This window comes from Pantherophis guttatus, chromosome 2 (assembly GCF_059756535.1).
Source record: "Pantherophis guttatus breed Tessera chromosome 2, ASM5975653v1, whole genome shotgun sequence".
Lineage (NCBI taxonomy): Eukaryota > Metazoa > Chordata > Lepidosauria > Squamata > Colubridae > Pantherophis > Pantherophis guttatus.
In genome coordinates this window covers 173,774,164-173,791,978 of record NC_142064.1, presented here as the reverse complement: position 1 = coordinate 173,791,978, position 17,815 = coordinate 173,774,164, and the positions used below count along the sequence as shown (strand labels likewise).

The 17,815-nt window shown below is 39.4% G+C and overlaps 1 protein-coding gene across 2 annotated transcripts; it reads right to left on the bottom strand.

Annotated features, from left to right (window-relative positions):
• Positions 1-1,447: 1,447 nt before the first annotated feature.
• ASF1B (anti-silencing function 1B histone chaperone) lies at positions 1,448-11,205 on the bottom strand. Of its 2 annotated transcripts, none has more exons than XM_034407208.3 (4): positions 10,791-11,205; positions 5,053-5,168; positions 4,499-4,675; positions 1,448-2,697 (listed from the first exon to the last, which is right to left on the bottom strand). In XM_034407208.3, the coding sequence occupies exons 1-4, from the start codon at positions 10,897-10,899 to the stop codon at positions 2,500-2,502; spliced, it is 600 nt and encodes a 199-aa protein (XP_034263099.1). In that variant the 5' UTR covers positions 10,900-11,205; the 3' UTR covers positions 1,448-2,499. The 2 variants fall into 2 exon arrangements, with proteins under 2 accessions (XP_034263099.1, XP_060544603.1); XM_060688620.2 differs by lacking the exon at positions 1,448-2,697 and adding an exon at positions 3,630-3,776 and having other exon boundaries at positions 10,791-11,006.
• Positions 11,206-17,815: the final 6,610 nt, after the last annotated feature.

Below are 17,815 nucleotides of genomic sequence, written 5' to 3'. Positions count from 1 at the left end.
GAGCTTTATGGGGATGCTGACTTCATTTTCCAGCAGGACTTGGCACCTGCCCACACTGCCAAAAGTACCAAAACCTGGTTCAATGACCATCGGATTACTGTGTTTGATTGGCCAGCAAACTCGCCTGACCTGAACCCCATAGAGAATCTATGGGGCATTGCCAAGAGAAAGATGAGAGACACGAGACTGAACAATGCAGAAGAGCTGAAGGCCGCTATTGAAGCATCCTGGTCTTCCATAACACCTCAGCAGTGCCACAGGCTGATAGCATCCATGCCATGCCGCATTGAGGCAGTAATTGATGCAAAAGGGGCCCAAACCAAGTACTGAGTACATATGCATGCTTATACTTTTCAGAGGTCCGATACTGTTCTATGTACAATCCTTGTTTTATTGATTTAATGTAATATTCTAATTTTCCGAGATTGTGAATTTGGGGTTTTCATGAGCTGTAAGCCATAATCATCAAAATTATGACAAGGCTTGAACTATCTTGCTTTGCATGTAATGAGTCTATCTCATATATTAGTTTCACCTTTTAAGTTGCATTACTGAAATAAATGAACTTTTGCACGATATTCTAATTTTTCAAGTTTCACCTGTAATTCCAAGATTTTCAATTTCTGTATTTGACAATCTTTTTGTCTCGATTAAAACTCAGTATTTATATACTAAATTATGCTGATATTCTCAAACTATGGTCACAAAAAAATAAAAGCATGATACTTCATACAGAAGTACCTCTTGAGTTTAATGGAGGTTCATGTCCCAATTGATCTTAAGGGAGATATCTGATTTCAGCAACTTTTTCTAGTACCTAGAACATAATTCTTCATGACATCTCCTCAGTATTTTTAATAGATATGTCAAATCAGGAATTTTATTACGAGACCTCATGTCTGCTTCTTTTAAATCTTTATTTTGCTGTTTATCTTAGTTAAATTTCATTTTATATTGCTACTTATATTTGCTTTCAACAATCATATTTTATAGTTTTATTATAAAATACTTTTAGTGTCCTTGTATAAAACAGACTAGCTTATATCCAAAATATAATTTTGGATTATGTCTGTTCGTAGGCAAAGGGAGGTTTTTTAAAATTAAAATTAAAATAGGCATTAACCTGGCAAACAGTACCAACTGCAGTTTAAACATAATATTCTGTTTTTAATAACTTCTGGGGATCTAGGAATCTTTGTCATAGAAAGTTAAATATCTCAAAGGGAAAACCTGTCCTCATTTAGCTGACTTAAATCAATACCACTTGACAACTGGCTAAGCCCCACATATAGTAGGTTAGCTTTCCCCAGAATAATTGAAATATATTTCACTGCTCTTGCTTTAAAGCAACAAAACCTATCAGCATCAATTTTAACTTTACTAAATATTAACTTATCAAAGAGGAGACACTCCATGTTTTATGCCACAAACAGTATTATGTAAATTATTTAGTTTTTACACATTTTTTTTTATTGAAAATCCTTTCCATAAAAGACTCCTGTGCAGGATAGGTTTATCATATATCAGGTAAATAGTCAAATACTAAAGAATGTAATCCCTGAAAGCAAGTAAGCCATGTAAAAAACAACAAATACAAAGTTGTCCTATCAAAAAGGAAACTCCAACCTAAGAGGTGCAAATAATAGTGTACGGTAGTATGGTAAGTGCCTGCATAACTGTTTGTACTTCTTAGGATGTGATTTCCTTTTTGATAGGATAAGTATCTAATAATGACAAGTGTCTGTATAAACTGTAAATAGCATTTTAGAGTGCAGTAATTATAAGACCATAAATGAAGATGCATACAAGGAGATACATAAGTTCAGCACTGGCCTATTTTTGCTACTCAGACATTGGAATAGTCATTTTGAGGTTACTAGTAAATTGTTGTGGCATCCTAGAACACTCTCAAAAGCAGCATTATGACAGCTACTCTATATAACCAGCAGACTTTTCCTCTAAAACTAAACTTTCCTAATCTTTGATGCAAGGCAAGTATCTTTGAAGCCAAGGAGAAAATGGTTATAAAACAGGAACAACCAAATAACAACTATGATGTATCTGGTCATTTATTAAAAACATGTCCTCAATAGTCAGCTCTCTGTACTAACAAAAAAAAGAGAGAAATTCAAATTGTTCAGAAAAGAGTGCTTGCTGTGCCAACTTTTAAGAAATGGATGATCAGAATAATAAGTTAATTCCAACTGTTCTGAGCCTTCAGGAATTATGGCACAAGATTTTTCTGTGTCAACTAAGTGTTCATAAGCAGTCAGCACAAGTTTCATTCAAGAAATAACATGACAGAATTACAGATCTATAATCAGGAAGACACATTTGTTATAAATCCAGATATGAAAAGAGCTCTGATATGTTGTCTACAAAGATGTAACAATTAGGACTCCCATTGCTTTACTGACCATAAGAATCCATATCTCTTCAGATTTTTCAAATAATTCATTTAGTTGCAATTTTCTGCATCTTTAAATTCTTCTGCCTGTTTTACATGCAGTCCATTGAATTTTCAGGTTGCAAGCCTACAGAAGGGATCAATCCTTTGATGTAGGCACAGTTAGAAGATAGGAAATCATCAGGCTCTGGCTCTACATTTTCAATATTGTCCATCTGATCTTTAGGACCATCCCAATTGATGTGGAAACGGGTGACTCGGGGATTGGAGGCCAGAATATTCCTCTGCAACTAGAAAAGCAGCGGAAAAATAATCAGCATTATGTAGAATAATATAAACGTGGGATCCTTGGTGCTCTCTGAGGTTGATGATTTTTTCTTGCAGGCATTTCATTACTAAACTAGGTAATATCATAAGTGCTACTGTGCTAGTTTGATAATGAAACATCTTCACCAAGCTCAGAGAGCACCAAGGATCCCCACAGAGCTACAAATATATATTTATAAATAGAAATACAAATACTACTAGAAGCTGATTATGAATAATTCTTACTACTCTACAGTATTTCATCAAAGTAATCTCCATGCAAGAGACCATGCATGTTTTACACACTAATTCAATTCTCTGTTCTGAATGTTGAGCTCCATCCCAACAAGTCAATTTGCTTTAAATGTCTGTCAGATATATCCTTTCCTCAATTAAATTACTAAATTCCTTTACTTTGTTAAGATGATCAGTAACACTTGATATTAATTTCAAGATTTAAAAATCTTTATCCTAATATTCTGCAAGCAAAATCATTTAATCACACACAAAATTATTTCCTGTAGCTCAAAAAATATCAAGGTTCATTCTGTATCGTAAGGACTATAGATTTTTCTGCATCCTATTCAAGACATAGTGACTTTTCTAGGAAGCATATAATAAACTGATACTGAGCTGAAATCATTGTAACCACCTCTGACCTACCTAATTCTGGGATCCTAATTTGTATAATGGCTTTTCTATAAATTTAAATTCACCAGTACGACATAACTGCTGATTTCAAGAATTACTGACTAGCTACAGCTGCTATTTGAAGATTGTGTGAATTTTATTTTCTTCAAAACATGCTCTGTTTTAATAAAATCTATATACTATCAAACCTCTTATGTTTGTAACCTTTAACAGGGTGAAAAAGTGCATCATATGGCAAAACTCTTCAACAAAGGTATCTGAAATGTGCTAACTTAAAGAGGATACTGACTTGTTACTTCCGAGGGAATGAAATTTGGGAAAGTTGTGGCTGCTTCAGCACTGCTGCTGCTGCAGTCATGTGATCCTCATTTCTGTGACAGTTTCCCAGCAACTTGGGCAAGTTAGCTGTCTGCTGAGAAGGAGGAAGGAAAGAAGGAACAAAGAGGAAGGACGAAAGGGAGGAGGGAGAGAGGAAGACAGAAAGAAGGAAAGGATGGAAGGAAGATTTCCAATGCTTACTGCCAGCTTCCCACAATGGGTAAGCCAACAAGCCGTTAGCCCACCTGTGGTCATTCAGTTTATCTTTTTAGGTAAGGAAATCTCTCTGAAACTCTAATATATAATCCTCATTTACAAAGTTCCCAATACTCTGTAAATGGAAAAGGCTGGGAAGCCTGCAAGGTGAATGTCAGTGGGTGATCATGTACCCACAACTGATGGCAGGAGCACAGTAGTGAGTTTGGCCTTACAATTTCCTTTCTGGGGAGCTTGCAGGGAAAAAGGCATAGGGAACTTCGCAGGAAAGGTTGCAAATAGCTCAGGTAAGTCTCCCCAACTCCTGCAGACTCCACCAGTCCCTTTGTGCTTGTATTGCATCACTCAGCCTTGACCCATGGGTCACAGTATACTTGTCTATACCAACAGAGAAATAGCTATTATATATTTGTACATTGACCCTTTTATATCATGATAAGCAAAACAACTTATAATTTCCCACCTGAGTACTCATATTTCAGAAAAATATACCAGCCAATTTTCCTTCACCTAATTTCTAGGGAATGGGAACTGTAATTTAGATAAGGGGTTGTGTTAAACTGAAAAAATACAATGAGTGTGTTCTTAATAGTGTCTCACCTGGGAAAAGTCTGGCTTGAGAGGTGGGTTCTCCCTTAATTCAGGATTTATATATTCATTATTCACATAATACCCAATGCGGATAAACTCCTGACAAAGGTAGGTGCAAGTAATGAGTATTACTGTAACTCCCACAGCATCACTTTCAGGGATTAGATCGGGGTTGGGACTATTTGCCTACAGAAGAAATGGAAAACATATCAATGACACTTGTATCTTGCTGTTCTTCCAAAGAATATGAAGCATAAATGAATTTTCCATTTTATTAATAGCAAGCCATACATCACCCCAAAAAACCCAACAGTTCCTAGGTTAAAAGAAGAATTAAATCCATTCCTAAATAGCCCAAATCAAATATAGTATTCAACACATCTCACTGGATTTTGGCACAAAGGAAGCAAAATAGATCACTGGTCTAATTTAGCATTCAACATTGCAGCAGTTTCCTATGGTGTTACTTTTCTACTTAAAAGGCATTGGAAGTGATTAGACTTCTTTCTCCACTCATGCTGTGTCCCTACTTTCTTTTTCCAAATAAAAAAAATAGAACTTACTTCGAACACAAACATATGTCTCCCAGCTGGAACAGGTCCTACCAGTACAGAATCAAGTATTTGATCATATTCCTCACTCTCTGCAGATCCCACATAGATGATCTTCCATTCCAAATCTGAAAAATAAAAACAATGGATATAATTGCAAATGCTACAATATTAAATCACTGAAATACACTATCCTCCACCCTTGCAACATGAAAATATTGACACAAGTCACTGAATTAATATGTTTGGGGATGTTACACATCTATGCAAGAACAAGACTGATGTTGTTCTTATTGATTTCAGTAAGGCATTTGATAAGTAACCTACTTCTTGGTAAGATAGAAAATGTGGGATGGACAGTATCACCACCATATGGCTTCATAACTGGTTGACCAACTACACTCAATGTGTAGTCCTCAATGAAACTACATCTACATGAAGGGATGCATGCAGTGGGGTACCCAAGGTTCTGTCTTAGGCCCAGTACTCTTCATCTTCATAAATGATTTAAATGAGGAGATAGAAGGGGAACTCATCAAATTTGCAGATGAAACCAAACTGGGAAAGTAGCCTCTGCTCAAGCATTACTCTATACCGGGGTGGTATTGACTTACCTTTGCTACCGGTCCGCAAATGCGAGCACATGTGCTCGCTTCGCTCGCGCGCAACCTCTGCACATGCACAGGACCTTCTGCGCATGCGCAGAGCATCAAAAATGGGACATGATGACATCCGGGCAGATGGGAGGAGCCTCCCGCAGCTGCCGCTAACGGTTCACCCGAACTGGATAGAACCGGCTGAATACCACTACTGCGCTATACCATTCTGGACAAATGGTTGTCCATCTCTTCTTAAAAACCTCCAGTTTTGAAGTATCCACAATGTCTGAAGGCAAGCCATTCCACTTACTAATTGTTGTCCTTAGTTCTAGGTTGGATCTCTCTTTGATAAGTTTCCATTCACTATTTGCCATGCCATCAGGTGCTTTGCAGACTATGTCCGCTTCGTCTTCTCTCTCACAGTCCTTCAAATATTGGAACACTATTATGTCACTCCAGTCCTTCTCTTCATTTCACTAGACATACAGTTCCTGCAGCCATTCTTTATATGTTTTCGTCTCCAGCCCCCTAATCATATTTGTTGCCCTTCTCTGCACTCTTTCTGGAGTCTCAATTCTTTTTTGTATTGTGGTGACCAGAACTGGACACAGTATTCCATGTGTGGTCTTATAAGAGCAGTATATAGCAGTACTAATACTTTATGTGATATTGATACAACAGCATTCCTATGTTGATGTAGCCTAGGACTGCACTGGCTTTTTTGGGGGTGCAGCCCATGGCTAGTTCATACTTAACTGGTTATCCACTTGGAACTCCTAGATTCTTCTCATGGTTACTGCTGAAAATGTACTTTATTGTCTTCTGTCTTTATGACCATTTTATTTATTTATTTATTTATTAAATTTATATACCGCCCTATTCCTAAGGGACTCAGGGCGGTGAACAGCGAACGATAAAAATACATGTAATACAAACGTTAATAATAAAAAACCAATTAAAATATACTAAACATTCTGGTCCTAGATAATTCAAGACATCCCAGTTTAAAATAAAAGCAAAAAGCAAAATAAAGGGAAAGTTAGGCCAGGCCGGCCTGCTGAAACAGGAATGTTTTGAGGGCACGGCGGAAAGTGCGCAGATCCGGAATCTTCTGTATCTCTGGGGGGAGCTCGTTCCAGATGGTGGGTGCCCCCACAGGAAAGGCTCTCCCCCTGGGGGCCGCCAGTCGACATTGTTTGGCTGACGGCACCCTGAGAAGCCCCTCTCTATGGGAGCGTACTGGGCGGTGAGAGGCTATTGGTGGCAGAAGGCGGTCTCGTAAGTACCCCGGTCCTAAGCCATGGACTGCTCTAAAGGTGGTAACTAAGACCTTGAAGCGCACCCGGAAGACCACAGGGAGCCAGTGCAGCTCGCGCAGGAGGGGAGCCACATGGGAGCGCCATGCTGCTCCCATAACTACCCGCGCGGCCGCATTCTGGACCAGCTGGAGCCTCCGGGTGCTCTTCAAGGGGAGCCCCATGTAGAGAGCATTACAGTAGTCCAGGCGTGAAGTGACGAGGGCATGAGTGACCGTTTTTAACGAGTCCCGATCCAGAGAGGGACGCAACTGGCGAATCAGGCGAACCTGATAAAAAGACCTCCCGGCCACAGCTGTCAAGTGTTCTTCTAAAGACAGCCGTGAGTCCAAGAGGACGCCTAAGTTGCGAACCCTCTCCGTGGGGGGCAATGACTCATCCCCAATAGTCAGTGATGGCACCAATTGACTATATCGGGACGTCGGAAACCACAGCCACTCGGTCTTGGATGGGTTGAGCCTGAGTCTGTTCCTCCCCATCCAGATCCGTACAGCCTCCAGGCACTGGGACATCACTTTAAGGGCATCATTGGGGTGGTCCGGGGTGGAGATGTATAGCTGAGTATCATCAGCATACTGATGATACTTCACCCCAAAACCACGGATGATCTCACCCAGCGGCTTCACATAAATGTTGAACAGAAGGGGTGAGAGAACCGACCCCTGTGGCACCCCACATACAAGGGGCCTCGGGGTCGACCTCTGCCCCCCTGTCAACACAGACTGCGACCGATCAGATAGAAAGGAGGAGAATTTATTTGGATAAAATCTTTCTTCAATTTGTATGGCAGCTCATCTCACCTAAGTGACTCTGGATACTTACAACAGTGAAAACCATCAATGACTACAGATAGTCCTCAACGTACGATCACAATTGAGCCCCAAATTTCTTTTGCTAAGTGAGAAATTTGTTAAGTGAGTCTTGTCTCATTTTACAACTTTTCCTGCCACATCTGTTAACTGAATCACTGCAGTTGTTAAGTTAGTAACAAGGTTGTTAAGTGAATCTGATTGACTTGGCTTGTCAAAAGGTTGCAAAAGGTGATCACATGATCCTGGAATACTGCAATCATCATAATTGTGAGTCAACTGTCAAGCATCCAAATGTAAATCACGTGCCCATGTGGATGCTGCAATGGTCATAAGTGTGAAAATGGTCATAAGTCACTTTTTTCAGCACCGTTGTAACTTCGGATATTAAGTGAACTGTTGTAAGTTGAGGACTACGTGTACTATGCATAAACTTTTATGACAGATTGTTGATGCAGCTATGACATTTGACTCATATAGTGCAGGAATTCTAATTATAAGAATCTGTATACGATCTTCTCATGTTTTTTAAACTCAAAATGTCGGGAAAACACACCGTCAGCTTTTACAATTGCATCACCAAAATCTAGTGGAATGATTGGATGTGACTTCAGAATGACAAAAATGTTTTCAAGGGCTCCATGCAGGCCTGGATTATAAATCGTTCACTCCCAGCTCTAGTCCTGTTTCTCTAATTTTCATCAAAATCAATGCCCAATTACAGAAGACATATTCTGCCTTTGATTTAGATGGGTTTCTGAATTCACCTAGAATGTTTCACCATCAGTTGGATATACTGTTGGGTAATATGTGGATTAAAGATTTGGGGTGTCTAGCAATGTAGCTCTTCGGCAACCATGAAGATAATGGTAGAACAGATCAAATTATGAAGGGAGTGAAGCCTACCTATACTTTAATTTTAAATTATGTTTAATATGTTGGAGTTGTGGCCAGAGCAAAATGTGGAAAATTATCAAAATATAGTACTAGATTCTAAGATTTTTCTATTTATTTCCCTCATGCTTTCAATATTACAGTCACGTCAGGAATACTGAAGCACTCCCAGATTGAAAGGATTAGCCGGTAACATTACCATTGCCCAGGGGATACCTTGTTGGAGACTCCTTTCATGTCCCCACTAAACTGCTCACTGAAGAGGTACCCATCTATCTACTCATGGTCACCCAAACTGCTTTCAGGAGCTGAAGCAATTGATGGGAGTTTATCCCATCCTGCGGCAGCAACCAGATCTCGAACACCAGCCTACCAATTATCATACCAGCATCCTAACCACATGAGCCATCATGATCTTTCCCTTCAAGTTTGTTTACAAGTGAACTATATGGTATTAACTGATGCTGAACTACATGATATTAACTTTATAGTTATATATAAACAGAATCACATAAGAACATCAGCAGTTCAAAATGGAATATTATCATGTTTCTCACAGACCCTTTTTTGTGGCACTTCCTAGGCTTCTTTACAAGAGGAAAGTCATACACTAAAAGACTGATTCCCAATTTCTTCTTCAAAAGAAGTCTATAATAGGATAAAGTCTTGTATTTTTTTGTGTGTGGCCACGTTAAGAAAATAGCTTCTCCTCAAAATTATTCTAAATCATAGCACAAATGAAAATCCCATGAAATAATCAGTAGGAAGTAGAAATCAAGAAGATCAAATTTAAATTCCAGTCCAAGATAGATAGATAGAAAAAGAGACATCATATCCAATATGGGTCTTTCCTGATTGCATCTCCTGTAACAGATTGTAAATTTAGATTTTAAGGGCAGACAATTATATTAATTAATTAATTAATTAATTATATTTCTATACTGCCTTTCTCCCGTAGGACTCAAGGCGGTGTACAGTCAAGAAAAATATAGACACACAAACATCATAAAATTGCTAATTAAAATTATTACTTAGTTTGGTCGATGTTGATGTTATTAAGAAAATAATATGATGTTATTATCTTGATGTTACTAAGAAAACCACCATTACTTTGTTCTGCATACAGCAATGGATTTGTTAGTTCATTTTCCACTTGAAGCTAAATAGTTAAGTAGACTTGCCCCTCTAAGAATTGTACATGCATCTATGACAGGAGGAATAAAAGAAAAAGTAATAAATGCTAAACAGCAGTGAAATTAACTCATCCCAGAGTGTAATGTGCAGATGCATTTAGTTGACAATTTAAAGTTGGGAGGGGTTTTTTTTGCCTTGCATGAAAGGGCTAATACAACTGTCAAAAAGCATAGAACAGAATAGAGCATAAAGCTTTTAATGAGCTGATGGTAAAAGCTTTTGTAAGCTCTGTAAATTAGTCCAACAATAAACAGAATACTATTTCTGTCTGATAAAATGATCTGAATGCTTTCTGCAGGGATAATAAGCCTCAAGCAATATTCAGCTGAAATCTGAAGGAATTCACGATTATTTCAGTACTCTGAAAGCCCACCTACCTTCCAAAAAAACCCACAGTTTATTATATTCTGAAGGCAGAGAAGCTCTCCTTGTTTGCCAGGGCAGTACGAATCTCTATTAGGAGTCCCCTCAGGTCATTCCCCTACCCCCATCAAATAAAGAAAAAAAAATTTTTTTTGGTTACAGTATGAAGAACTTACTGTTAAATCTTGGAGGCAGAAGTATTTAAAATTGTTTTTGTGCAGAGATTGGGATAAAGTTATCAGACTACAATCGCGGTTCCAACAATTCCTCCCCACCCCACCTCCTCCCTCCCACCAACAGTAGGTATTTAGTTTCATCTAAGCCCACTTCTTTCCCAGTAACTCGAGGTAGCACGCTCCGCTTTTTGGTCCCCAAAGCCACTTTGTAAAAAAAAAAAAAAAAGGCCGGACAGCTACGGAGTGAGAGGATAGCCAGGGTCATTTAGTCATTAATTCTTTTGGCCGAACATCCTAGGACCAAATCTTCCCGCCGTTACGCATCTCTGCTCCTAGAAACGCGGCCCGTTGGAGGTAGAGACTTCGCGTGCCGGTCCTAATCCAATGCCCGATACTCACCGTGGGGCAACGCCTCTCCGCACTCGAACTGCACCTGGAAGCGGAGCGGGTGATCAAACGGGCTCGGGTTCTCCAGCAGCGAAACTCCCAAGACCGACACTCGCGCCATGACAGGCTGGCTGGTTTCTCGCTGTTCTGTCCCGCCCCCTTCGGGCTCCTTTCCCAAACCCGCTCCGCGCGCCACTGGCTCAACGTCCCACTTGTGCCACAGCCAATCCTCGCACTTCGCGCCTGAGCTAATCCGCCTACCACCTCCCACAGGAGCCACGCCCACCTTCCCCGCCACCAATCGCCTTTCTCTTTCTGTCCCCGGCGGGAGCTCAGTCTGAAACAATCCGTCTTCGGCTCGGGTTTCCCGCTCTGGGGCCCTAGGCCCGGGCACAGTGGTCGGGCGCTGTGTCTGTTTTGAACGCTCAAACGCTAGTAGCTAATTGGCGCTTTCGGTTAGGTGGTAGGTGGCCGAACCAAGGAGGATGTGAGCCAGCTGACTCGAAACTTCGCCGAGCACACGGCCTTCCTTTGCTGACCTTTGGTCTAGAAGAGTCCTATAGGTGAAGGGACTGTCAAGCAGGGGTGAAATCCAGCAGGTTCTGGAGAACCAGTAGTGGAAATTTTGAGTACTTTGGAGAACCAGCAAATACCACCTCTGGCTGGCTGCAGAGTGGGGAGGAAATGGGGATTTTGCAGTATCCTTCCCCTAGAGATGGCCTAACTCCCATCTTTTAAATTTTTAAATTTTTTAATTCGTGATTTTACAAATTGGGCGTTTTAATCTGTGTTTCGGCCAAAATATTTAATAATTTTAAGGGATTTTTTAAATATTTGTATTATCTGTATTTTATCTTGGCTGTTCACCGCCCTGAGTCCTTCGGGAGTAGGGCGGTATAGAAATTTGATTAATAAATAAATAATAAATAGAGCGGGGTGGGAATGGGGATTTTGCAGTATCCTTCCCCTGCTATGCCCACCAAGCCACGCCCACAGAATCGGTAGTAAAAAAATTTGGATTTCACCACTGCTCTCAAGCATTCATACGCAGCTTTTAGGGCAAGGCTTCCTACCGGCGGTATGGAGGATGGGTATTAGTTTGTGGGCAAAAGCCAACGGGCAACTACAAAAGAACACCATGTATTCCGTTAGATTTTTTTACCCCCTCCATAATAGATATATTAGTATTTATTCCAGTTATGAAATGTAAAATTTGTTACTACCGGTTCTGTGGGCGTGGCTTGGTCTGCTCTGACTGGATGCTCGGGAATGGAAGGGTTTGTATTCCTTGCAGACAGCTGGTCATTTGCATTCTTTTAGAAAGTCATTGAGACCACCTGGAGATTTATCTGTGTCATCAGGGTCACCTGAGTGGTGCAAATTGATGTGGAGCCTTCTTGGAGCTGTTGAAAGGACATTGGAGATAGATGATGTCATATCCCTCATCCTATGTTGACAGAGGGTTGTTCAATTTTGACATAGATCCTTCCATTCCCCACCATGCAGCCAGAGCTGAAGATGCTTGGATGAGAAGCGAAACGTTTTCAAAGAAAAACCAGAAACTCCAGTTGCCTCTTGAAAAAGCACCTTTGGGACAACCATGACCTGGATGACTGAAAATCTCCATAGACACACTAAATTTTAGTTCATTGAAAACTAACCCCAGCGGGAACTATAGCACAGATAATGAATCAATTGACTTAAAACTAGAAAGAGAGGCTAATATTGTGAAATTAGAGTGGGGATGCCAAAAGGATCGGGGGAATCAAATTTGGTTTCTAAACATAACATTGGAAGTAACAAAAATTTTTCTATTCGATTCTGTTGGTATTTTGAGGAATAAAAAGTACAGCTGAACAGCTAAACGGTGTAATGTTGATGTGGATACTCCTTTGCTTTATCTTATTTGAAGATGAAATGCGTATTTAAAAGAAGGTTAAAATGAATGCTATAGATGGTGTTGGGAAGAGCATTTTTTCCTTTTGTAAGGATTTTGGGATTTAAACTGTCATAAACCAAGCCAGTCAGACTCTAGCCCTGTTGGGCACAGTCCCTTAAGTAGGAATTTTTTCAGAACTGAGAAAGATGTAAATGGGATTGTGTGACTTTAGTAAACTAGAAGAAACAATTGATCACAACGCTTGGATTATTTGTGTTACACAAATGACTGTAGGAAGTTAGCACCTATCCCTTTCCTAGAAGAATGAAATATTTTAGGAAATATTAAAAAGGCAGAATATATTTCCCTGGATGAGAAATGGAGAAACATGTTTTAAAGACAAAGCAGCTCCCACCTTCCTGCCTCCCCCCCTCTTTTGTCAATGGACCAGAGGCAGAAACCCAATCGTTTATCAAAGGACCATCATCTGCAACACAATAGGACCCATCTAGCAACAGAAACTAACACAATGGGACCCATCTAGCAACAGAAACTCACCAAATGACACCTGGGAAGATTACATCAGCCAGTAAGGCTAGCTAAGACCCCCATCCCCTGGGAGTCTGATAACCAATCGGGATACTCTTTCTGGGCCCCAGGAAGTTCAAAGCCAGAGATGGCATAAAACCAAGGCACACTCAGCATCTCTGCCCCTTTTCTGTTCAGGAACTCAAACCATGTGATCCTGTCCACCATTAAACCATCTTTCCAAGCAATCTCCATGTTTCCAGTGTCTTTTTTCCCTACTTGGAACTGAACCCAGAAGGATATTCCTTCTAACATGACAAAGGTCATTTGTTGCAGAGACTGACTTTGGTGTCCAAGTTCTTAGTGACAAAGCAACTGGGAAAGCTGAAGTGCTGAAAGACAGTCCATCTCATTTCCATCCAGTCAGCCTTCTAAGTGAGGGGTCCTTGGTGCTGTTTGAGCTTGCTTGTTTTCTTGCAGTGCTAGCGCTTGTTTTCTTGTTTTCAGTGCTAGCGCTGATGATGTTACCTAGTTTGGGTAATGAAATCTCTGCAAGAAAACAAGCAAACTCAAAGAGCACCAAGGACCCCTCATTTCAACCCTGAGCTACAAATATTCTCCTTTATTGGAGCTATCTAAGTATCTCAGTAAACTATACCAAGTATTTTAGCAAACTGAACAGCCTTGATTAGGGTTTTGTCTGAGAAGCAATCTAGTTAAATTCAGGACGAACTATATTAGGCCTAGTGCTGCATTATGGAGTACATTTAGTACTACGCTATGGAGCAGAAACTTTCTTAACATCCAAGAGAGATACTGTATGTCCTTTAATTGACCTGAAAGCAGCTTTTGATTCAATTCCTAGAGACAGCCTCTGGGCACAACTGATCTCCTCGTTTACTGATAGAAAATTTGGCTTCTGATCATGAAATATAATGGAAATATTTTAATGCAAATTAGATGGGCACCAGTCCCCTCTCAAAAGGGAGTAAAGCAAAGCTATAAACTTTTCCCCATTTATTCAATTTTACATCCGTTCTATGATCTGAAAAAGTGAATTCCAACTTCCTAATTTGGCTAATAAAACTATTTCAGTCCTCCAATGCTATGGATGCTGGGGCTATCTCTGCAACAAGCCGCCAAGCTCTAGCTTTATATTGTGGAGAGGAAAAAAATGTTAATTACTCCAAAACAAAGGTAATGGGTTTAACCAAAAGCCAGGCTAGTCATACCTGCTGCTAGGAAATAAATAAAATTTATATGGAATAAGCTAAGATCTTCAAATACCTGAGAATTATTTTTTTAATCCCTTGCTTCCTCGAGGGAACACACAAATCTGTTACTGGCTAGCCCCACAAGGTTGCTAATTTATTTTAAGTTTTGTTGGCAGCAGAGGTAGTAATTATGTCTTTACCACTATACAGCATCTATAAAACTAGCATAATGAACTTCCTGCTTTATGTGTCACAAATTTGTACTTTCAAAGATTTAAGTTTTGCAAAACTACAATTCAGAATTTTAAGAACTTTACTTCCAGCTCCTTGGTGTGCCTAACTCTTTGTTGTGCTTGTAATAGAGCCTCGTATGGCAACATTTAGGTGAAAACCTTTTTTTTTTCCTGGGATTTTTTGTTGCTTTAACTTTTGGGTAGTTAATAGTCAGCTAGAAAGAAAGGAATACTATCAGATGTATGGACTATCAACCGGGTATCTGGTTTAACAGAGAGTGAAATAAATTAATCTGGATTTGAAATAATGTTTCTTGGAATCCAATCTTGAAAATGATTGGAGTTCCATTCCACTCCACTTCTACTAGCTAACTAACGTCTTGAGTTTGCAACACTGAAAAGCTTTCTTTCAGGTGGGTTTAATACTGTGCATCAGTTATACAGTATCAGAAAGGAGATATAGTAACATTCCCCAAATCTTTAAATACCATTTTTCCACACCATGGAAATATTTTTAAAATGTATTTGTGATTTTTTGTTTTTACTGTTTTATGTTTTACTTATATATGCATATACTTCTTTTTGGATATTTTTATTTTATGGTTTTATTGATTGAATTTCACACCTTTTGTGGTGGATACTGTTTTGTGCAAACAAAACATGCTATATCTCTAAGATGGTTCAGGAATGGAGGAAGAAAAAAGCCCTAACCCTACCTTTTGTCATTAAGTTACTGATGTTCCTCTATGATCATGTGACTGGGAACTGTTTATAGATGGATCAGCCTTCATTAGTCAAGATGGCGATAGGTGCTTTTCCTATTCTGTTGTTACTAACACCTTCATACTAGACTCCTATGCTATCACTTCTACTGTTTCCGTTCAGGTGGCAGAACTTGAACAGTTCTGACTTGCACTTGTACACTGGCAGTGGGCTTTTCAGTGGTTGGCTGTTTTGACTCTTAGGTATTTTTTTGATATTTGTCATGCAACTGACCAGTTTTGGAAAAAAGGGGGTTCCTTAGTTTGTCTGGAACTGTATTGCTAATGCATTTACTATTTCCTTATAATTTGAAGCATTTTTTATTTTTTTTTGCCTGTTACCATTTGTTTCGTATTACTGAATAGGATATTCTTCTTTAGTACAAAGCATTAATTTAGATGATATTGCAGTAAAAGCTGCTGCTCTTTGTTTTTTTATTTTCTTCTTTCCACTTTTCTACTATTGAACTTTAGACTTTTTCTTGTCTGATCTGCCCTCTGTCAGGAATAATTTATTCTACTTCTTTTATCTTCATGTTCTTGAACCTGTACTTACTATCTGGGAACACTTTGTTGGCTTCCCTCTCTGATAGCATTTGGTAGGCTCCCAATGGACAGCCCATTATGGGTAAAGTTATTTATCTTCTTGCTCAGCTTATCCACTCCCATGGTCATGTAGGCAAAGAGAGACAAAAGTGGGGTTGTACTACAAATTTTGAAATTTTGTTGTGTCCCTGATCCAACTCGGTTCGCTCAGCAAGTTGACAACAGTTTTCGGTATATGCAAAATTTAATCCACATCCAGCCTTAACAGCTTTCAGATGTATAAACCATTCCAGAATTTACAAATTTATTTCATGGACTTGTCACCTTGCAAGGAATATTACTACTTAATGACTGTAATATGTACATTTTCAAAATGCCCTGAAACCTTTCTTACCTCTAAGATTAATATAACAGCATTAGCAAATTATTTACTAAAAAGGTTGTTCCAATATATGATAGTCATTCCATATAAGTAAGAGTGACTGTGGTCCACATTTTATGGGCTAAACTTTTCCATATATATCTAAGGCTTTGAGTACTGAGCAGTTATATATCCCTTACCATCCAAAATCTAGTGAGGAGGTAGAATGATTTAATGGATGGTTGAAAACACTTCTAGCCAAATTCCATGTTGAATTGGAGGTAATTTGAGTAGATGGCTGACTAAATGCCATTCTATATCCATATAGTCACTATAATCAGAAATCCAATTTAACCTATTTTAAGAGACCTCTGCTAATAAATGGATCCATCCTGTTGCTTATACCTCTCTGCTTTGAGGTGGTGGATTAAGAAATTAATCTGCAGACCTTTTTCAGCCTTCTAGAAGTGCAGAGAAGCCCAGTTGGTACTGTTCAATAATCATTCAATCTCCTCAACAGACACCAGGATAAGACCTGTCTGGAATCAAGTTGGGAAGGTCCATGTCTTGCCCTGTTTATGACTGAGACTGCAATAAAAGTGCAAAGGAAGGAAACCTGGTAATATGTACCCAGGTGACAAAGACAACAGTGCCAGTAGAAGAGGAGCACCACAATTTTGATACCAGTAGTTCAACTCCAGAATAAGTGACCAGGCACTAGGGGAAAAAAAACCAAGCATGGATCAGAGAACCATGTGAAAAATGCAGCATTATATATAGAGTTTTCTGTACATACACACTTAGTTACAAAGTTTCTAAGTAATGCACAATTATTATCTGTACTAATCTTATATATCACAGACTTACTGTGTACTGCTATTTTAAGTGTATTGTTCATTGCATTAATATAATATACTACTAATGTTATATGTCATGGTTCCAGGACTGACTTTAAGATCTGGTCCCAGTGGGCATTGTGCCTACAGATTCATCAATGCAGCCCCTTCCTTCATCAGTACTGATATCTCTTCAGGTCTTCGCTCAGCCAGCACTGATACCTCTTTGGCCAACATGATGCCAAGAAATGGGAAATCACCCCAGCCTATGGAATTCTATGCTATGCCCTTCTGAATAAATGGCAAACTGCCAATACTTCAGGCAAAATTAGTATCTCATTATTGCAACTACTGAACAATAAAAGAGTGTGGTGGCGCAGCAGACTAATAGCCTGTTATTAATATTCAGCTGCCTGCAATTACTGTAAGTTCGAATCTCCCCAGGCTCAAGGTTGACTCAGCCTTCCATCCTTTCTAAGGTAGGTAAATTGAGGACACAGTTTGTGGGGGCAATAAGCTGACTTTGTATAAATATACAAAAGTATGAAGGCTATTGCTTAACGCAGTGTAAGCCGCCCTGAGTCTCTGGAGAAGGGCGGCATATAAATCAAATTAAAAAAAAAAAAAAAGTTTCAGCTGTGTGGACTCAATGGCTGAAGATTTAAACCATGCATTGAAT